Source organism: Bolinopsis microptera, chromosome 10, assembly GCF_026151205.1.
Source record: "Bolinopsis microptera isolate Bmic1 chromosome 10, MBARI_Bmic_1.0, whole genome shotgun sequence".
Classification (NCBI taxonomy): Eukaryota; Metazoa; Ctenophora; class Tentaculata; order Lobata; family Bolinopsidae; genus Bolinopsis; species Bolinopsis microptera.
In genome coordinates this window covers 11,914,206-11,937,542 of record NC_087081.1, presented here as the reverse complement: position 1 = coordinate 11,937,542, position 23,337 = coordinate 11,914,206, and the positions used below count along the sequence as shown (strand labels likewise).

The window sequence follows — 23,337 nt, the reverse complement described above, 5'->3', positions numbered from 1 at the left end:
ACAAAGATGTTGCGTATGGTGCTGGGTATCTCATGGAAGGACAAGGTCAGCAATATAACTTTGTATGGTAGCCTCCCAAGGCTGTCAAACAAGTTACGAAGCAGGAGATTAAAAATGGCGGGACACTGCATCCGACATCCTGAGCTACTTGCTAGTGATTTAGTCTTATGGGAACCTACGCACGGTAGAGCACAGCAAGGCCGACCAAGACAAAGCTACTTGTCTATGTTACTGAAGGAAGTTGGGACAAACTCTAAAGAGGAACTGCGAACCCTGATGCGGGACAGGGATATATGGAGGGGGTTTTCTGGCGTAGATCGGACTTAGCTCCGACATAGTAGTAGTTATATTGAAACTTTTTTCTTGCGATTATTCGAAGGATCGACAAATTTTCGGCTTCTTTAAAAGTAGAGAAGCAAAAATTATCAAACCACATTTTTGACATTTTATTTGAAAGTTTCTTTCGATTGACGAAGAAATTATCAATTTCAGATTTTGGGCGAATATCGGATCAGTAATGCTGACATAATCCTAAAAGAGGACTCAACCAGTGACGATTTGATCGATGTAATTGAGGGAAACAGAGTTTACATTCCATGTATATACGTTCTCAACAAAATAGATCAGGTGCTTATTTTGATTAATGTTGTTATCTTCATAACCACTTCATGCCACTCTTCGTGATTTTAATGCAATGGTTGCTTTGAAGTGAACGGTTTTGTAGGGCGGTTTTAAGCTACAAACAGCATTGCCTCCTTGGGAAGTATTTCAAACAAAACCAACGATAACCAATCACCTTTAATATTATCAGTTCAATAACAAACTGAAAGTAGGAAATATCCACATTCTTCCGTCGGTAGGCCAGTGATGAATTTGTCTTTAGTATTTTTTGTAGCGGCTTATAGTTTGACTCCGTCTTGGGGAACAAACGCAAGAATTGTTGTCTTTAGTATGATAATACGGAGTAAGGATAACTAGAATGTGTCAGGCTGTTAATGAAATCTTCACTGAAACAACACTAGAATGTGTTAATGAAATCACCCTAGGTCTGGCTCATGACAGTTTGATATTTTTACCAGTGACCACTGACTAGCCTTTCATCTTATCATAAAAAATAAATTCTATTTAGCACCATAAAGTCATACATTCGAACATCGCAAAAGTCGTACATTTAAAGTAATTACCCCAATTACTTGATTGAAATGGCACGTGCCGAGCTGTCGATATTTAATACATCATTCTTATATATAATCATTATCACGTTCTATTACAAAGTCTACTGAGCACGATTACGACTTTAAGTCACTAATGATCATAACTTCTTGTAAGATAACACAAATATTACCGGCGGTAAAGCCCTGTGTAACAAAATGAATCCTGGGTTTGGAATGGATAAATTGCATGCTTTCTAGTTTAAAATTGCGCGGGAAATCGCTCGATTATCGATTTACTAAATCATCGCTTTAACTCCTTTTTGCTCCTCACCTGTGCAAATAGGTACTGGTCAACTGGAGGTGGTCTGTGGTAAACTGCTTTCTACACTAATAATTAAGTCTGTCAGATCATTAGTTTAGGTGCGTGTGTTTGATATTCGAGTTATAAAAGGCGTGTAATTTTATTGTAGTGAGATTTCAATAGAGCATTTTTTCAGGAGCACGACTGAATCACATTTTTCACGTTTTTATAACGTACTTGAATTACAGTAAAAACTACGATTTTCCGTAAACAAACTTCTGGTAGTGGTAAAGTAATAAAATAGGGTTCCACTATGACAAATACAAAATTTGTCACATTCCATATCTAACATAGTTCTTATATCATAACCGTGTCCGTTCCTCCAGATATCAATTGAAGAGCTGGACGTAATCTACAAAATCCCTCATTGTGTGCCCCTGTCAGCTCATCACAAATGGAACTTCGACGATTTACTCGAGAAAATGTGGGATTATCTTCAACTTACCAGGTATAGAATAGTTTATATTATATTATATTATGTCTTGCCAGGTATAAGATAATCTTTATTACATTATGTATGGCTGACCAGGTATGTAAATGGGGAGTTTTTAAGTTTTTATTTTGTTCATTACCTCATCTGATATAATCTCATTTGGCGGACGTCATAAAAGTTTTGGAAATTCACTGTTTTTTTTTATAACGAGAGGCAGTTTAAAAATCGAAATTGGAAGTTCAACTTTCTCCAATTTCCTGTAAAGTTGAAGAAAATCTACTGTTGCATTGTCTCCTTATCATATTTATGATTTCCTATTTACATTCTATTTTACAGGATTTACACGAAGCCTAAAGGTCAATTACCTGATTTCAACGCGCCAGTTGTACTCCAGGACGCTAACAAAACCATGGAGGCATTTTGTAACAAGTGAGTGCCCATTATTTATATTATAGGATCTCATTATTTATATTATCTCATGAACTAATCGTATTTAATCTATCTACACATCTAACAGAAGTACTGTGTACACCATAAAACTCTTAGATTTTATGATGCCACTGCTTTCCTTGGCTAGTCATGGTGGTCGTGACCATTGGAATAAAAAGTTCCAGAAAGGCACGAAGCTATTAGGATGCCACCGTACTTATACTTCCTTTTACTTTTATTACTCTTACTTTACTGCAATACGTTCTCCCTCAGTTTACACAAGGGAATATTAAAAGATCTAAAGTATGCGCTTGTCTGGGGTAGCTCAGTGAAATACCAGCCTCAGAGAGTCGGGAAAGAACACGAGTTAGCGGATGAGGACATCGTTCAGATCATCAAGAAACATTAGCTGGGATAATTACTGGGAACATTCTAATTAGCTAATTAATTAACTTATCGATGAGTTGAAACACTAACTAATTAACTTGTTGAGGAGTCGAATTACCATCAAAAGCTTTCATTCGGGTCTTAGATTTTTAATTTATTTAAGTTTATCAATTTTTATTTGTAAGCTGTTTTTTAGTGAGCTGACCTTGGTTTCAACAAGTTATGTTCAGCAAATAATTATTTCTCTAAGACGAGAAGGAATTTGTCTGGGTAGAAACTAAGGAAAAGTGAATGCATTTGTTAAAGATTGGGGAGTAGGGTATTTCTCGACGGATGAAAGTTCTAATTTCGATGTTTTATCTCTGTCAAGTTTCAAGATGTCAGATACTATTATCTTCACACTTTTTGAGTTCTGAGATGAAACAGTCTGCTCTTTTTCATAATGAGTGTTTTATGCCTACCAACAATGACCAATCACTAATAATTTGAAATCATTCCAAATACAATGAACGTTCGTGTTAGCATCATGTTCGGATAATTATGGGGTCCAGGTGGAAATATTTAAATTTTCTGATACTGGAGGAATTAATTCGATCAATAGTGAATAGAGATAAAAGGACAACAAAAATAGCGGCATGGTAAAGCCCTAATCCTTCCGGCTTCCATCGCATATGATATTGTTTGGAACCTTGATAATTAGATATGGTACAACCTTGGAACTTCCATTGAATGAAATTGCTATGGACCTCAATTACGAGATACTTTAATATTATTAGTGTAAATAATACTCTGTTATCTATTTCTAAATGACGAATAGGATCCAGACTATCCTCTCCCCGTTCGTGACAAATTTCTGTTTACCCTGATATTTCTGTGAAACTTGATTTCGAGAAATATCAGGTGTCAGGGTAACTCGGGCCTGTCACTACACACTAAACGTTTGAGGTGGGCGCTCATTAAAATCAAATTACTATTCATAGTCCTACCTTTCATATATTAAGACGCAATTAAACTATAAGTATAAGTTTGTCTCTCACGTGCTCAGGAGACTAGTAGCAGTAGCACGAGTAGCTACAACTACAAGTATTGAAGTAAAGCATTCAATTTCATAAGCTAAAGTTTGGGTATGTTTAACTTTAAGGTGATGGCCGCCCACGGCACGGCGGATACCCGTGATCCTGGATTTCCTCAAATGTTTAGAAACAGATCCTAATTTATTTTGTAGGTTTATAACCTATGGCTATAGTTATACTATTACTACCAAAACGCGCGCCGAGTTGGACTGATCGTCGACGCGGTCCTGATATTTGAAACAAATATTTTACGAGTATCACCCGTTAAAGTTTATTATATTGGTCAACTGGCTCGAAATCAAGTTTCATAGAAAAATCAGGGTGGAGTGTGGACGCTCTTTAATGTTTAATGATTAAGCCTGAGCTGCAATATGACTTAAAGTTAATATGTTAAAAATTTAAGAACGGCTGCCCGGCAACTTCATAATCAAATTTGATAAATACTTTTGATTTAAAAGGTAAACTTAGAAAATAATTGGAAACCAAATTATCAATCTAACTGTTTGCACACTGGATCTAATTGGGTGAAGTTGTCGCTCACCCCTACATATACTTGCTCCTTACTTGCTCCTTACTTGGTCGTTAGTATATTTACCAATACAAACATTTACCATGGCCGGGGCCCTGTTGAGCTTCTTACGGTTTTCCTAATAGTAATAGTAATACTAATACTATTACTAACAAATTTGTTTGAACTTTGATGTTTGAAGAAACTTTATGACGATTCCCACCAGTTGACCGGTGTATACATCAAATTATCTCATATCGTTTAATATATATAAATAATTGAGTTAGTAAACAGTTATCAGAGTGTAAAATTGTTTTATAGAATTAGAAATGTTAAAAACTTTTAAAATTATAAATTTTAGAAACTTATAAGTATATGTCCTTCCAGTTCCATCTAAAAATCATGTCATGGACAGAAATTATCATATCTTATCAGTAATTGTTTTCTACGCGACTAAAAAAAAATGAACGTATACGGTTGGAAATACGATCCTTTTAGTTTAAAGCATAATTAGATTAATTCACAAATCGAACGTGACAAAAATATTAGCGTATTAAATATGAGACACATTATGAGAGTGCACTTAGGTTGGTCCTTGTCCGTGATAATTTTTCATCACCAGATGATTTATAAAAAATGCGAGTTATTCGATAATCTAGTTACTTGATGATCATCCTTTGCTGGGGGTGCCCCTGCAGCAGTAATATCGCAGGACCAAGGACAAATTCTTCGCTTATCATCAATGATATTTAAAATCACGTACAGGCCACAGGGACCGAATATTTAATTCTTCGCACACTTTTGATCTGAGTCAGCGATTTCATTATCTTTGAACATTTATTTGTTAAATTTCATTATTTTATTATTTCTTTATATTTGTTCTCCTGCTCTGGACCTTTGTAACACTACATGAACAACATATGGTTACCGTTAAATGGGTGCCACATGCCTAGCGTGAAATATTTACCTACTTACTTGCACTTGTGTACAGTCGACGCCGACCAATCAAAAGAAAGCACTTGTGTAGGTCTGTAGAAGCATTGCCATTGGCATTAGTAATACTAATAATATCGGGCGTTGCTTAATGCCTGCTACAGGCTATCCCGAAACTAGAACTACTACTAGAAGCTTGCTTTAATAAATACATGAAAATCTCCTGAGTTTATTCCATTGTTCAAAGAAAGGTTTTTTATATGGGCGAATTGTAATTTGTATCAATGTTTTCTCGTAGGCTGGAATGGAAACCTGCGGGAGCTGCAAGTTTGCCATACCACCAATAGGTTCCTGGTGATATCATACACTAAAATATATAAAACCTCCTTGAACGTGGCCCATATTTTCAATCCCGGCAACTGTCTAAATTCTAATCTTTGTGCAGATCCTTGTCCATGCTAATGTTACCAATCAGTATTAACCTACGTTGATCCAACGTATGTTATTGTTAACCTGTTGATGACAGTAAGACTAAGGGATCGTTGATATACTTTAGCCGTCATTTTAGACCCCCTGTCCCCGTTACTGCAGGTCGCTTTTTAGCACCAACTATCAAGATGTACTATGCCAAACTCAAACTAACGTTTACGCTGGCTTACACTTGGTCCATGATGTTTTACTTGATTGCAACGATAATGAGCTTGTGAAGTTCGGAATGCAGCCCCAGCAAGATCAAAACAGTTTGCAAATCTGTCGAATGTCAAGCATACCTTTTAAAGTGAAACCCAATCACTATTAGTATTATCACGACAATAGTGTTAATGAATTGCATACTAAACTAACCTTTATTTAATCATCCTCATTTACAAAAGACGGATTGCTTGTTATTCACATTTCAGCGGTATTTTCTTGGCCTTTTGATAAATAAAACCATTTCTTAGGCCATGAGGAGACATGGTGCTTTCGTGTTATCAGTTTGTACTAAGCAATTTCCACTGTTATTTATATCAAGTGCTGATAGTTATACTGGAGTTGGACAACAGCTCAATAATATTAATTTTATCTTGTTCCTGACGTGCTAAATATTTTGGGCCATGCATGTGCCAGTTTCATAATTTGATTACATGGAGAATTAAGATAAGCAACGAGACTACTTAAGGTTGAGAATGGTTCTAGCCAATGACTGAACGTTTGAGGGGGTCCCAGACCCTGGGCAGTTAAAGCACCCGTCAATACCCGTGATGTTGCTCTATTGGGCACATTTTGTGGCCTAAAAAACACCAAATCAGTCGCGTTGTCTTTGATCATTGGGAGTCTAAATTGGGGATCAGAAAGCTTGCTTTTAGTTCCTTCACGCCTTCATAAACTGCATAAAATCAAAAACCCTCTGTATTCCCGCGGATTTTCCAGCCGACTATAAAAGTGCATGAAGATTACATTTTATAAGTACCGTTGTCAATTACCAAATTATTTGGCCTATTTTTAGCAGTTACCTTATCGATGCAGTTATCCATGAGTGGCTCCTGCTATTCGGTTCGTGATTTACCTGCAATTAATGTCTGAACTTTGAACCGGCCATTCGTTCGTCTCCATCATTTACACTAGCAGGATAGAAATCTACCGGAAACAATTCGATTTGTAGACAAGTATGGCCGTATTTTGAGTGAAGCTCTTTGCTAAAATCTAATTTGAGTGGTTGGTATTAGTATAGCCATTAACTTTACTGTCGTTAAAGATCGCTGTTTTCTTGATTAGTTTATATCCACCGCTATGATGTATTGAATTTCAATAGCCACTATTTACTTTTAATTCGATCGGGTCTTCGTCGACGACTTTTTTAAGTCCAGGACAAAATTGGTGAAATGTTTTGAAATCTGATTTGAGTATTGTGGACGTAGTTTGTTAATTTTGATACGATGCATACCTACATAACTTTGAAAATGGGTGTAGTTGTACACTGTATATAATATTCCAGTCTTCTTAAACTCACGAATCTGCAGAATCAGAATCAGATGGTACACCGCACCTGATCATAACTGGAACACATATTTTAAGAGTCTCTCCGACCTCCTTATGACGAAGTGTTAAAGTCTCACTGCGTTCCATATTCACGTCGATTCGATTTTAATTCTAGTAATGAACGTAAATGAGGAAAATATTGGAAACATGTAGCAGGGCCTAGATAGGTGCTTTAGAACAACCAATAGCGGCACCCGTGTTATTGTTTGGCCGTACGTGTTTCATTTTTGTTACTTCCACATATTCTGTTAACTTTAAGTGTTATAACTTAGTGAGCAGTTTAAAAAACACTTCTAAAATATCGACCTGGTTGTTAGAACATTCAACGACCATATTTAAGTGTGAAAATCATATTTTAAACAGCTCTAGTTATCACTCATATATTTATTATATTATATATATATATATTTTATCATTTATAAGTTAAGCTGGATTTGCGCTTCTTCGTATGGACGTTTTTCAAAAATGTCCCTTGTATGGTTATTCTGGTGCAAAATTGTTTTTATTAGAGGGAATATATTTGATCGCCCTAAAATATGTAAGTTTTCTAATTTGGCTCCTTGAGGTCTTATGGAGAATGGAATTCATTTCTACCTCACCAAATAACCGTGATGGAAACAGCTGTGAAGCAATTTGAAGTCTATCTAATAGTTTTTAGGCTTTAGTTTTTAAGATATTCAAGAACAACTATTTCTTTGCTTTGCAGCACGTACCTACACTGATATTTAACGTGAACCTCGAATTGTGACGGGAGCTTTTAACCTCGAATTATTATTAGCCTAATCATGTCGATTTACATTCAAAATTTACTTATTTACAGCAATTTGTAAACAGTAATTATTGATTAAACCCGGATTCTTGATTTGCCGCGACAGTTTGTCTAGGCAAATTTTTAAAATATATTATATCATGGTTAGTTTATGGTGCAATTAGACGCCCCACCTAAAATAGCTGAATAACACGCTGGCTAAGTTACTTGTTGCTCATTGACGATTTCCGCAATCGTGCGTGGGAACGTGACTACTTGGATCTCGCAAATAAATCCCTCCAGCCCATCATACATGATACATTCCTTCAGTGTCTCAATTTAAATCCTACCTCCCCTGATCACTGTTTACACGGCTAACACTGTTATATGTCTTTGTGTTCACTCTCATTTCAACTCCCTAACGACTACCCTAGCTTTAGATCAGGTACGATAACCCGGTTACCCGAACATAATCTAATGAGGGTCCGGAGCATATTAACATTGAGCTGGGATAGGTTTCACAATTCAGTTGAGAGGTGGTTCCCTGATACAGATAAATTCCCCAACTGATCTCTCCTCTGGGCCGCTAGACGTGATCCAATTTCAGGAATATATTGGGGAATAATGCAATTACCTGCAGCAGTAGGGTTATGTCTCTGCAGGACTGAGGCTTTGCACTTTGCAGTGTTGAGTGGGCCCGGGAGTTGAGTGGTACGTGATTTTTGCTAGCTGTATTTACAGATTTAGTGGATGGTCATTGGTCTCAGGTCGTGCGATCTCCTTTATTCCTGGAAAATCCCGAATGTAACTTTTATGTTTCGTAATCCAATTACGATTACATGTGATCGCATTAACATTCTGATCATTGGGCGACTGAAACATTGCACTTTATAGTCATACCATTTGGTACCATGTCTTATTTGTATTAACTTGTATTTTGCTCGTTCAGGTATTTTGCCTGTATGTGAGAATCTTGTTGTTTGTTTAGCAAATTAATTTTAATGGGGTTAAATAGTTTCATCTCACACACCAAGCTTTCTTCAGATTCAGTAGGCCGGGCTTTTATTTCGGTGAGATTATAGTAAACAATTGTCATTAACTTCAGACAGCTAATGAGCTAACCATTCACATTAATAGTTGTCGTACCATTCGATTGCAGGTATGGAATATCGATGGTATCGCTGCTGCAGGTCTGCCGTTTTCTGACAGAAGACCATTTTGATTTTTGAAATTTTGGATTCTAAATTTCTTTTTTGGGTCGAGAATTATACTTGAAAACCATCAAAACCAAAACCGGCCCCAGAAACTTTCTTTTGTGAACACCTAAAATGCAGAAATTGGCCAACAATGTGACAAAATAGTATAATATGAACTTCAAATTTTGGAGTGGACGTGATCAGCACTTTTGCGTCAGAAAACAGCAAAGGTGTCGCCAAGATGTACCCTTACAACATAAGTATTGCACTGTGCTAAGTCGGTATTTTACTGTCAAAACATTCCTCAGAAGGCACAGAATTGACAAAAATTCGATTTCAACCTCGCCGCGATTTGTGACTAAATTCAATTCCGCAGATGATATTATAAAGCTTCTATAGACTGGAAAAAGTGGTTTGTTAGTGTGTCTGAATGGCATGTCACGTAGTCTGCCTGTTCACTAGAGTCACAGTTGCACCGTCTACCTGCCCCTTGGTGTTGGAATACTGTACAGTGTCTAACTCTAATTCGGGGATAGTTTTACGTTACATAGGTGAATTTCGAGCGGTTTCGAGAATCTTCCGCAAGTTCGAGAACTCGGAATCATTTTGCAGGTCACAATTTAATTCGATTGTCGCAAATTGTTCCACGACCCTTTGCAAAGGAACTTGTGTAACTCGAGCACGATTTGTTCATTTGTGGCATGAACTAAAAGTAAAAGCTATGGGAACGATTCTAAATTCCCCTTTCCCCGTGGGAAACCGTTGTGCGTTAATAATTATTTTTTGCTGTAGAAAGTTGCGTTGAAGATCGCCGATTTTAAACTCGAAATGTTATGCGCTATGGTAATTCAACATATCCCTCCCATTCCTAGGCAACGCACCTTTTCTTTTTGATGTATACTGCGAAGCAGCTAGCCATGCAATATCTGTTCGACTAATGCAGCTTATATATTGCATAACCTTATATAGTGTATAACCTTCTTATCCCTTTGTAGCATCGCAGTTGCATGTTAACCCAACTAAATTCCTCTCAAATACCCAAACTGTAATATGAATACCAACGACGTTACGGTTCGCTTCAAGGGGGTTTGTAAAAATAGAAGGTACAATAATACCGCGACCCGTTAGCACAGACAAGTGACAACTGTGTTGAAGCTTTGCAGGTTATGAATACAAATTTGTGACCAAACATCCGCAGCTCTCCAACAAATGAACAGGCTTCCTTTCCTCAGAAATACCGAGAAATAGTTAACCTAGTGAGAGCACGTACTGAACATTTTTGGTGTTAACAATGGCAAATCCTTATAGTTATACTCTCTAGTTGATACTATTACTAGACTTTATCAGAATCAATCGCAGTTGGTGTTCGTGTTTCCCATTTTGTAGCCGTCCATTGCTTTAGCTCCATTAGTTTTCATCATTTGCTTCAATCTAGATCTACATATTAAACATTCTAAATATTCGCGTGTTTTTAAGTTTAACCAAACAACATTTCAGCCATGTTCCTCGCGCTGTTAATGTGCAGTGTGTTGGTGGCTGGCTCCAACGCCTGTTTATGTGCCGAGAGGCCCATTCAGACGGTCGTTTGTTCTGCTTCCCGGCGTGAGTAGGAGAATGAGATATTCTGGTGGTCTTCTGTTTGGTTTACAGATAGTTTACAGTTTGAAATTTGACGTTTTCGGAGAAAACTTATAACTGAATGTGACATCATGAATTATATCTTTTGGACGGTTAACTAACGATTATAATTATTTTCAGTGATCAAAGCTAGGATAGAAGGAGAAATTGATACAGGTGTTGACCTAGATGATTATCGTAATCAGGATCAAAACCGAAAATACAAAGTTACCGTCCTTAATGTCTTCAAAGGACATGGTAAGTACCAAAACCTTATATTCTTAACCCCTTTAAATTTCTTCCTCTCAATATTTTACCCTCAACGTTGTATAAAAATTAAATAATAATCATAATGGGACTGGAAAATGATTCATTGTTTTGTTTATTTCCAGAAAAACTGCCACAATATGATATTTTATTTTTGGGAACGTTCCGTGCTACCGCGTGCTACATATTTGAGCAAAACCCTGCCATTTCTCAATCTCACTTAGAATAATGTCTGTTCCTTCACAGCTAAATACACAGTTCACTTTTAACCTAAATTTCATTACAGATGTATTAGAAAAAGATCAAGAGATCATAATAGAGACGGCAGCTAACGACGCTTTGTGCGGGATTAGTCTGCACGTTAATACAGCTATGTTATTAGAACTGGACTTTTATCGCGGCAAATTTCAGGTAAGCGGGTTAAGTTATTGATGAACATATCCAGAAAAGTTCATTCAGAAAAAGTTCAAATAAAAGGCTTTAAAATACTAATCTATGAACTTGAAACTTCACACCTAAATTTTTTGCATGAATGCGTTGCATAGTAAATATATAATTATATTTCAGATATCACTCTGTGATTTAGCTAGAAATTGGAATAATGAAATTGATGACGAACTAATGAGGGATCTCGTCCAAGGTATGGTAATTTATTAATTGATAAAACTTCAGACCATGGTTACTACAGCTACAAAACTGAATTTTACTTGCAGCTGACCGGCCCAAGTCAAAGCAAACTTTGAATTTCGATAGTAAACCTGTGCTGATACCAACACCTCAATTTCCAGATACTGTTGACTGCGAATGCCAACCATCAGTTCGACATGGCAAATCTCCTTGTTGCAATGAACAACAAGAAGTGTGGAGGTGAGTTGAAAATTAGAACCTGCACTCTGCTGCAGGATGTTGGGATTTTTTTCAGTGATGTTGAAAATCTTGTGATTCGATTTTTTACTTCATTCTCACGTGGTCCAGCGGGGAAATCTCCAAAAAATTTAAATTTGTATTTTAAACAATTTCACAAACTCTTCAGCGTAAAAATGTGTACAGAAATGTACGGTAACTGCCAAAAGAGTGAAGGAGATGAACAGTGCCAATGGAAAGGCAGCTACGATTATGATAGATGTCTTAACGATTTTGGATTCCGACTTTCCAAAGGCAACTGTGTGGAGAAAAAACGTAAGTATTCAGAAGAGCAGTAATTATAGAATTATAATGCTTTTGCATTGGACACGGACTGATGAAGGGAAACACACAATGTAAGCCGTAAGGCTTGAAATCTTCATAAAGCTACATCATTAGAGCCTGTAAAACATTTAAGATAAGCACTCTATCAAGTAAAATTCATATATATTATATAATCATCATAGTTTATTAACTCAAACGTAACAATTGTAACAAAGGCTAAATTTAATCAGTCAAAATTCGTAGCATATAAGTAATTATGCATGTGGTACAACTCCACTCGGAAAATTATAGTATAGTATGAAACAAACTAAACACTTTAGTAAAGCTGATAAGCAGTGACTAGAACTACTTATCAAACAAAAATGCACTAATCGGTCAATTAAAACTGCTGTGTCCCATTACTGTAAAATGATAACGCTAAGAATTCTTGTTAAAGTATTGACGATAAACACTAAAAGCATAATATTGTATATTTCCCATACCAGCTTTATTTGTAAATACGACCAAATGTATCAAATAATCCAGGTTGCAAGTATAGATTACAAAATTGTTAAGATGCACTGTGTGAAATAAATAAAAAAGTCTACAAATTTACAAATTTTATCTCCATTCTGTTAAGTCCCAAAACGTTAGTTTTAAATTTTGAACAACAAAATTATAGAATTACATTTATAATTCAATTTTTACATAATTTGTAGGACCGATAAAATTACTGGCTTTGCAAGAATATCTAGATACCGTGAATGGTATGTGATTACTGCGATCATGTAGATAAATCATTATAAATGTATTACTGAAATTGATATATATGTGCTAAATTCCAGCACCGTTAGATAAAAGATATCGGCTCGAAACAATTTAAGCTTTCACAAAGTCAACCAACATTGTTTTCTTACTAACAATCTACATTTACCATATCTCAACAACCAAATAATATTTATATTACATATACAATATACATATATTTTCTTCAGCTTGCCCGAAGTTTGCCAGTAAAGTTTACAGCAAATACGAGCAGTTGACCTGTGAAGACTCTGGAGTGAGAGAACTAGCCTGGGAGAAAACCATGTGTAAGTGCCCTGAGAATCTGCCTATTCTGGATGTCAGCAAAGATAGCTGTGTGTCAGGTTAGTGGGAAACTTGGAAAAGTGAGATCTTATATTCGACGTCTTCAAATTCTATATAAACATTTAAAGATTTAACAATGAGGGTTGACCCGATATAGTAATTTAATTTTCAGAGTTTGACTGCCCCCGAGGGGCTAGGGTTGAGGAAGAACGTGGATTTACTAAAGCACCACGAATGGATGATGAAGGTAAGCCTAATTGCTTTCAATGAAACATTTACTTCCTGATTGAATGCAAATTAATAGTAATTTATTTATAAATTTAAAAAATTTAAAAAAAAAATTAAATTAATATACATGATATATAATGTATAAGCCGCATCGAATTTGTGAAATTGTTCAATTAATTGGATAATCAAAATCATCTGAGTTCACAAAATTGAAAATAGGGTAAATAATTGCGTGAAACGACATCGTTGAACACTAATGCTAAAGTAGCAACAAATAGCTTTATAGTTATACGGTTTAAAAAATTAGAAAAATGCAAAAAACTGGTTTCCACCATATCACTTGATGTGTTTGGTAAAGATAAATTACTGTTACAGAAACACCATCAATGGATCTGGACAATTTAGAAAATGAGGCTGATGCCAAAGTCGAGTGCCAATCAAACCAAGTATACTACGGAGAAAAGGACTGTTTACCTTGTATTCAGACTTGTGGATCTCAGTTAGCCTGGTGCACAAGGTATTACACATTAGTTATCCGTGTCTTGTTTGTTTTAGAGCAACCTTAAACTAAAACATTTTTTGCTATGGAATTTCTTATATGATATAATTTCTCAATAATAAAAACCTCAACCCTCAGGCTTTGTATTACAGAAGAGTGCGGGTGTCCACGAGACAAGCCCGTATTGATCCAAGATTCCTGTTACAGTCAAGAGGAGTGTGAAAATGTGGCTCATGCTGACAAAGATAAAGCAGATTGCAAAGACGGAGAAGAAGAAGCAACAGATCCTTCTGAGGATGTTTACCCCTCCAGCACTACAGATCCCTGTGGTGCAGACGGAAATTGTTTCGGAACCAAATCTAAAGCACCTACTACCAAGCCATATACACCTGACGAGTTGAGTAGTGGTCCGGTTAGCACAGAAGCTCCATCCGATGGTGCAGACAATTTAGAAGAGACTACTAAAGCAGATGATGTATCATCACCACAAACAGAGCCTGCATCCACAGAGGGTCAGGAAACTACAAAATCTTCGACCTCGGAAGCCACAACAGAATCTTGCATCGGACTTGCTTGTCTGCCATCAACTGAACCCGATGATAATACCAGTGAAATGACGGATGGACCAGCATCATCTGAAGGGTCAGAAACACCAACACCATCGGGATCACCCGATCCAACATCACCTCAAACATCACCAATATCCTCAGAGGGACCGGTATCCACCAAACCACTGTCCTCGGAAGCAATAACGGAATCTTGTATTGGAATCGCTTGTCTGCCATCAACTGAACCCAATGATAATACACCATCGGTATCACCCGATCCAACATCACCTCCAACATCACCAATGTCCTCAGAGCCAAAGTCCACGAAGCAACCAGCTGAAAGCACCGAACAAATTTCCTCGGAGCCAGCATCGACAGAACCTGGAAGCACCGAGCCAATGTCAACGGAGCAATCAGCTCAAAGCACCGAACAAATTTCCTCGGAGCCAGCATCGACAGAACCTGGAAGCACCGAGCCAATGTCCACAAAGCAATCAGCTCAAAGCACCGAACAAATTTCCTCGGAGCCAGCTTCGACAGAACCTGGAAGCACCGAGCCAATGTCAACAGAGCAATCAGCTGAAAGCACCGAACAAATTTCCTCGGAGCCAGCATCGACAGAACCTGGAAGCACCGAGCCAATGTCCACAGAGCAATCAGCTGAAAGCACCGAAAAAATTTCATCAGAGCCTGCATCGTCCAAAGGACCCAGCCCATCATCAGATCCATGCGGGGATTCTGGAAACTGTTACGAGACTGTTTCTAAAGCAGATGATGTATCATCACCATCAACAGAGCCTGTATCCACAGAGGCTCCGGAAACTACCAAATCGATGACCTCGGAAGCGACAACAGAATCATGTATCGGACTCGCTTGTTTTCCATCAACTGAACCCTCGTCAGATAAACCCTCATCAGAGCAACCATCATCTGAAGGGTCAGAAACACCATCAGGATCACCCGATCCAACATCACCTCCAACATCACCAATATCCTCAGAGCCAAAGTCCACGGAGCAACCAGCTGAAAGCACCGAACAAATTTCCTCGGAACCAGCTTCGACAGAACCTGGAAGCACCGAGCCAATGTCCACAGAGCAATCAGCTGAAAGCACCGAACAAATTTCCTCGGAACCAGCTTCGACAGAACCTGGAAGCACCGAGCCAATGTCCACAGAGCAATCAGCTGAAAGCAGCGAACAAATTTCCTCGGAGCCAGCATCGACAGAACATGGAAGCACCGAGCCAATGTCCACAGAGCAATCAGCTGAAAGCACCGAACAAATTTCCTCGGAGCTAGCTTCGACAGAACCTGGAAGCACCGAGCCAATGTCAACAGAGCAATCAGCTGAAAGCACCGAACAAATTTCCTCGGAGCCAGCTTCGACAGAACCTGGAAGCACTGAGCCAAAGTCCACGGAGCAATCAGCTGAAAGCACCGAACAAATTTCCTCAGAGCCAGCATCGTCCAAAGGACCCAGCCCATCATCAGATCCATGCGGGGATTCTGGAAACTGTTACGAGACTGTTTCTAAAGCAGATGATGTATCATCACCATCAACAGAGCCTGTATCCACAGAGGCTCCGGAAACTACCGAATCGATGACATCGGAAGCGACAACAGAATCATGTATCGGACTCGCTTGTTTCCCATCAACTGAACCCTCGTCAGATAAACCCTCATCGGAGCCACCATCATCTGAAGGGTCAGAAACACCATCAGGATCACCCGATCCAACATCACCTCCAACATCACCAATATCCTCAGAGCCAGCATCGTCCAAAGGACCCAGCCCATCATCAGATCCATGCGGGGATTCTGGAAACTGTTACGAGACTGTTTCGAAAGCAGATGATGTATCATCACCATCAACAGAGGCTGTATCCACAGCGGCCCCGGAAACTACCGAATCTGTGACGTCAGAAGCGACAACAGAATCCTGTATCGGCCTCGCGTGTTTTCCATCAACTGAACCCTCGTCAGATGAACCTTCGTCAGAGACACCATCATCTGAAGGGTCAGAAAAACCTGCATCCTCAGAAGGCTCAGATTCCTCGTCGGAGCAAACATCTTCTGGAGCACCAGATCCAACATCTCCTCCAACTGAACCTGCATCCTCAGAAGGCTCAGATTCCTCGCCGGAGCAAACATCTTCTGGAGCACCAGATCCAACATCTCCTGCAACTGAACCTATTAGCACCGAGCCTATTTCTTCGGAGGAGCCAGCATCCTCTAACTCTGGAAGCACCAAACCAATTTCCACGGAGCCAGCTTCGACAGAACCTGGAAGCACCGAGCCAATGTCAACGGAGCAATCAGCTGAAAGCACCGAAAAAATTTCCTCGGAGCCAGCATCGACAGAACCTGGAAGCACCGAGCCAATGTCAACGGAGCAACCAGCTGAAAGCACCGAACAAATTTCCTCGGAGCCAGCATCGTCCAAAGGACCCAGCACATCATCAGATCCATGCGGGGATTCTGGAAACTGTTACGAGACTGTTTCTAAAGCAGATGATGTATCATCACCATCAACAGAGCCTGTATCCACAGAGGCTCCGGAAACTACCGAATCGATGACCTCGGAAGCGACAACAGAATCATGTATCGGACTCGCTTGTTTACAATCAACTGAACCCTCGTCAGATAAACCCTCATCAGAGCCTGTATCCACAGAACCTGGAAGTACCGAGCCAATGTCAACGGAGCAATCAGCTGAAAGCACCGAACAAATTTCCTCGGAGCCAGCTTCGACTGAACCTGGAAGCACTGAGCCAAAGTCCACGGAGCAATCAGCTGAAACCACCGAAAATATTTCCTCGGAGCCAGCTTCGACAGAACCTGGAAGCACCGAGCCAATGTCAACAGAGCAATCAGCTGAAAGCACCGAACAAATTTCCTCGGAGCCAGCTTCGACAGAACCTGGAAGCACCGAGCCAATGTCAACAGAGCAACCAGCTGAAAGCACCGAAAAAATTTCCTCGGAGCCAGCATCGACAAAACATGGAAGTACCGAGCCAATGTCAACAGAACAATCAGCTGAAAGCACCGAACAAATTTCCTCGGAGCCAGCTTCGACAGAACCTGGAAGCACCGAGCCAATGTCAACAGAGCAATCAGCTGAAAGCACCGAACAAATTTCCTCGGAGCCAGCTTCGACAGAACCTGGAAGCACTGAGCCAAAGTCCACGGAGCAATCAGTTGAAACTACCGAACAAATTTCCTCGGAGCCAGCTTCGACAGAACCTGGAAGCACCGAGCCAAAGTCCACGGAGCAATCAGCTGAAACCACCGAACAAATTTCCTCGGAGCCAGCTTCGACTGAACCTGGAAGTACCGAGCCAATGTCAACAGAACAATCAGCTGAAAGCACCGAACAAATTTCCTCGGAGCCAGCTTCGACAGAACCTGGAAGCACTGAGCCAAAGTCCACGGAGCAATCAGTTGAAACAACCGAACAAATTTCCTCGGAGCCAGCTTCGACAGAACCTGGAAGCACCGAGCCAATGTCAACAGAGCAACCAGCTGAAAGCACCGAACAAATTTCCTCGGAGCCAGCTTCGGCAGAACCTGGAAGCACCGAGCCAATGTCAACAGAGCAATCAGCTGAAAGCACCGAACAAATTTCCTCGGAGCCAGCTTCGACAGAACCTGGAAGCACTGAGCCAAAGTCCACGGAGCAACCAGCTGAAACCACAGAACAAATTTCCTCGGAGCCAGCTTCGACAGAACCTGGAAGCACCGAGCCAATTTCATCGGAACCAGCACAAACATCATCTCCTGAACCGGAAAGCACTGAGCCTAAATCTGAAGAGCCATCTACAGAGCCAACTTCTGAGGGACCATCATCTGATCCGTGTGGGGAATCAGGAAACTGCTTTGCGACTATTTCTAAACCCGCTTCTACTGAGGAACCGACTACACCTATCCCGGAGGTTTGCTTTTAATTTTAACCAAGAAAGATCAAAATGCTATCATGTTATATTTTAGATTTAGATTTCATAAATTCTAGGCTGCAAATTTACTTCTGACCCTGATCATTAGAAACACCCCTAAAAGTTCGTTTTTGAAAAAAATTTAAAACATCCGTAATTTCATTTCTGTTTTAGTTTCGCATTTAATTTTTTGTATGCGTATAGAAAATTAATACGGCTTAAAAATGAGATGTCCGGCGACCTCCTAGCTCACTCACAAGACTCAGTAGGAGTGATTGAACTGCGAGGGACAATTGAGGCTAACGAATTTACTCATTATTTTCAAAAAAGAACATTCTCGTGTTACGTCCATGATATCCAAGTTGCAAGTATAATCCATAGTGATTATACTTGATCGAGATCTAAGCTTTAATTATTCGAGGTGAAAATGAGGCTAACCACCTTTTGAGAGGGTGAAATGAGGCTAACAAGTATACTTTTGTGTATATTTTTGAGCAGGTTCGGTATTGTGACTATCTAATATTATGTCAACAATAAAAATGTATTCATCCTCTTCAAGCTCATCATTTCAGAAATCGCCGAGTCTACTTGTAGGAGGCTAAAATGAGGCTAATAAAGAATTTGACCGCATTTTAACTTTAATGTACGGAAACAGGTTATAGACCCACTAATAAACTTGTTATTGAAGCCCGAAGGTTATTGATACTTTATCGATATCTAAGCTTCAAATATTCGAGGTGAAAATGAGGCTAACCACCTTTTGAGAGGGTGAAATGAGGCTAACAAGTATACTTTTGTGTTTATTTTTGAGCAGGTTCGGTATTGTGACTATCTAATGTGTCAACAATACAAATTTATTCATCCTCTTCAAGCTCAACATTTCAGAAATCGCCGAGTCTACTTGTAGGAGGCCAAAATGAGGCTAATAAAGAATTTGACCGCATTTTAACTTTAATGTACGGTAACAGGTTAACAACTCACAAGTTACTTGATATCTATGTTGCACATTTAATTCCTTGGGATTATAGCTTCAAATATTCGAGGTGAAAATGAGGCTAACCACCTTTTGAGAGGGTGAAATGAGGCTAACAAGTATACTTTTGTGTATATTTTTGAGCAGGTTCGGTATTGTGACTATCTAATATGTCGACAATAAAAATGTATTCATCCTCTTCAAGCTCAACATTTCAGAAATCGCCGAGTCTACTTGTAGGAGGCTAAAATGAGGCTAATAAAGAATTTGACCGCATTTTAACTTTAATGTACGGAAACATGTTATAGACCCACTATAAAACTTGTAATTGTAGCCCGAAGGTTATTGAGACTTTATCGAAACTTATGTGAGGTTGGATTGAGGCTACCTTCCCTCCTTGAGGCAAAATTGAGGCTAACAGATACACTACGCAGAAAAACGTCACTGTGCCAGCTGTCAAGTAGTTGCTGAGCAGCAGCAGCAGTTAGATGAAGAAAATGAAGCCAAATTAGACTCTAAACTATAAAGTATAATAAAAATGGAACTGTTTGAGAAATTTTACAAGGGAAGTCTTTATTTTGCTTGACACATCTCAAACGCAAGGAAATATTTTTAAACAAATTATAAGTATACATTTTTCCAAAAACCGTAATGGAAGCTGATTGAAGCACTAATGAATAAAAATCTACGTCAAGCTGCAGAATAACTCCAATATTTAAATCAATACCTCTTCATGGTAGTACAACTGGCGAGAAGGCTAAAAAAAAGCAGTGCAATTAGTTTTGAAATGTGCGATTTTGAAAATAATAAGTGGCTTTCAAATGGGTCAAAAGTGGAGTTTTATAAAGAAAATAAAAGCATCCAACATTAAAACTATCACTTATAAAATATTATAATAAGCAGGAGTTAGCCTCAATCTTACCTCTCAAATGAATACAGGTTAGGCAGAAACAATTTGAAATTGAAGGGCTAGTCCGAAGAAGCAGTAGAACAAGAAATGCAATGAACACAACCTTGATAGTTAGCCTTATTTTACCCTCCATCAAAAGACAGAAAGGGTAGGTAGGTGGAGTCTACCATCGACCTAAAGTATCCATATAATGTATACCAGGGCAAAGGATAGTTTAAAGGACGTTATTGTTCAAACATAATTCAAAATTATAAATAATCTGTTAGCCTCACTTTACCCTCCATTAGAAGAAAACAAGGGGTCGGTTGGGAAAGCCTTCGATCTAGAGCATCAATCTCATCTATTTTAGGTCAGAGGATACTTTGATAGACACTATTATTCAAAAATAATTCAAAAATTAGTAATAACTTGTTAGCCTCATTTTTCCCTCAATTAGTGAAAAAATTTCCCTCTTCTCTCTGGATTCTAAAAGAGTGAGATCTGATGAATCGATTAAACATGTTTAAACTTTTATAGCATGCTTGGAAGGTGTTATTAGGAGACAAAATGTAAATGACTCGTTAGCCTCAATTTGCCCTCGACTAAATGCTTCAAAACTTTTATTAATCGAAACAAAATTAGTTGAACTATAGATATGTGAAATATCATATGCCTATCTTAAAAGTTCTTCCTGTGACAATCTTCTAAAGTTAAAATGGGAAAATGTGGTCCATCTCGTGCGAACTTTCCTAATGACCAGGGTCTTGAACTACGCGTTGTTCGATTATAAAGCAAAAATTTTTTTTTCAGTGTTCGGATCCCAATTCCTTCTTCAACACATGTGCCTCTAGCTGCGTGAGGACCTGTGATGAGACTTGTGATGAAGCTATGGAAGACGTGGTAATTGTTAAAACCTTATTGGTTCATAATCCATTTATCTGATCGATTCTGATAAAAAATTTTTAAAGAATTTTAACCCATACAATTATTTCAGTGTGAGAGAAGATGCGATTGCCGAGAAGGCTACGTCATCTCTCTCAATGGAGATTGTGTGGAGGAAGACTCCTGCAAGACACCCTGTCAAGCACATGAACATGACTTCATCATGGAAATGGGATATGGTACGATTTAGTTGATGTATTTTTGCATTATAACACTCGGAACATATATAATGAATTTCAAAATATGAGCACGCAAAAACATCTTCCAGGACCATTTTTCAAGCTTTTTACGGCTAAATTCAAAATTTGTGACCTACTCATAAGATGTAACTAATTTACCAATCAACAATAAAAATGATTACATCCAGATGAATCAGAGATCCAGTTCTGCGATGAAGACGGAAATTATCTGTCAACAAGGGTATGTAGATTGTAGCTCGCCATCTTTATAATTATAGTAGTCTGATTCTTGTAAAACTAAATCAGCAATAAACCGACAAATAAATAACGGATTGGATCTTTATTAATCTGATATCTAGAGAACCTGCCCTTGTATCTTGTTGTTGTATCCTCCTAAGTTTATAACATGTTTGTCTCCTAAGTATATAACCTGTTTTCCTCCTAAGTTTATAACCTGTTTTCCTCCTAAGTTTATAACCTGTTTTCCTCCTAAGTTTATAACATGTTTTCCTCCTAAGTTTATAACCTGTTTTCAGTGTATTGAAAACAAATGCCAATGTGTAGATCTAACTGGTAAAGCAACCGGCCATACATTCGAACAAGGAGAATTTGAATGCGGTACGTTACTATTAATCTATATATAATATCTACTATATATTATCTACTTATCTTTTATTTTGTTTTCATAAATGCCATTCTCGACAAAATACACAATTTAATTAATACCTTCAATAAATTCACAAAATTAAGTTCTGATCTCATTTTTAATTATAAATACTTCAACTCTGCAGACTTCGAGCGAGGAATGCACTGCATGCCAGGATTGCAATTATACAACTGTGGACAGGTCTATGACAGAGCTTGTGGACTTATCGATAACCCAGATATGATACCTGACTCAGATGTATGTATATTGTACCTGATTCGAATCTATTAAACCGCATGAGTTTAGTCAATGAAACGCTTAGGTCTCTGACATACTTTTGGCGTTTTGAAAAAGTATTATATAATGTTCCCGAAGAACGATCAACAAATGGTTAATTTGTTCCATTTATAAATCTCTATTTATCCATTTATAAATCTCTAATCAGCCTAATATTCCAAAAATTACTGGTTCAACCCTTTATGCAAATATCTCGCAGATATGCCACGACCCAAAATGTGGATGTCCTGAAGACACTCCCTTCTTACAAGGAGGACTGTGTGTGGCTGAAGCGGACTGTGTGGACATACTCAGCTTCCAGACTATCATTGATAACTTCTTCGAAGGAAATGAGCTTAACATTACTGAAATGGGACGTGAGTATATAAGCCGTTAAATGTGTTATGTAAATTTCGGTAGAGCCATAATCATTAGGCATCAGCATATTTGATGATTGATTTTTAATATGACGTATTAAGTTTTAATTTTGGTTTCGCCATGAATAAACACCTAAAGAAAATGGAATAACTAGAAAGTTCATACCTGACCTATTTTCAGCTAACTTGGAGACCTGTAAAAACGGCAATCCTACATGTGAACAATGGGCTGACCGAGGTCTGTGCGAGAATAAGTATCTGATCCGTCATTGTAAACCAGCTTGTGATCTGTGCCCTGTTGAGGAAATGAGGTTAACTTGCGAAGGTATCAGAGATGCTATGGCAGAACATCTAGAGGATAACTTCGTCTTCGGTAAGACATTTATGCATGCTGCATCCACGAAATTTCTTGTTTTACCCTTGTTTGTACCCTTTTGCTAAAACAAACTTGATAAAAATGTTCATCT

General features: G+C 38.4%; 2 protein-coding genes across 4 annotated transcripts in view; both read left to right on the top strand.

The window, feature by feature from the left end:
* Positions 1-2,968, top strand: part of LOC134822402 (GTP-binding protein 128up-like) — a 78,693-nt gene extending 75,725 nt beyond the window's left edge. Inside the window, exons 8-11 of the mRNA XM_063833448.1 lie at positions 493-627; positions 1,842-1,963; positions 2,285-2,377; positions 2,651-2,968. Of these exons, the coding sequence (XP_063689518.1) occupies positions 493-627; positions 1,842-1,963; positions 2,285-2,377; positions 2,651-2,786 (486 nt within the window). The 3' untranslated portion in view covers positions 2,787-2,968. The remainder of the gene's footprint in view (positions 1-492; positions 628-1,841; positions 1,964-2,284; positions 2,378-2,650) is intronic.
* LOC134822401 (uncharacterized) overlaps positions 1-23,337 on the top strand; it is a 66,831-nt gene that overhangs the window by 30,333 nt on the left and 13,161 nt on the right. For 2 of the 3 annotated variants that reach the window (XM_063833447.1, XM_063833445.1), the window contains exons 4-20: positions 10,739-10,843; positions 11,000-11,116; positions 11,412-11,536; positions 11,693-11,765; positions 11,914-11,992; positions 12,159-12,304; positions 13,288-13,440; positions 13,554-13,628; positions 13,985-14,126; positions 14,247-18,588; positions 21,261-21,350; positions 21,445-21,571; positions 21,760-21,812; positions 22,108-22,189; positions 22,363-22,475; positions 22,714-22,870; positions 23,052-23,243. In XM_063833447.1, coding sequence (XP_063689517.1) covers positions 10,741-10,843; positions 11,000-11,116; positions 11,412-11,536; positions 11,693-11,765; positions 11,914-11,992; positions 12,159-12,304; positions 13,288-13,440; positions 13,554-13,628; positions 13,985-14,126; positions 14,247-18,588; positions 21,261-21,350; positions 21,445-21,571; positions 21,760-21,812; positions 22,108-22,189; positions 22,363-22,475; positions 22,714-22,870; positions 23,052-23,243 — 6,169 coding nt within the window. In that variant the 5' untranslated portion in view covers positions 10,739-10,740. Of the gene's footprint in view, positions 1-10,729; positions 10,844-10,999; positions 11,117-11,411; positions 11,537-11,692; positions 11,766-11,913; positions 11,993-12,158; positions 12,305-13,287; positions 13,441-13,553; positions 13,629-13,984; positions 14,127-14,246; positions 18,589-21,260; positions 21,351-21,444; positions 21,572-21,759; positions 21,813-22,107; positions 22,190-22,362; positions 22,476-22,713; positions 22,871-23,051; positions 23,244-23,337 lie in introns of those variants that run through there. The other variant, XM_063833446.1, reaches the window with a different exon arrangement.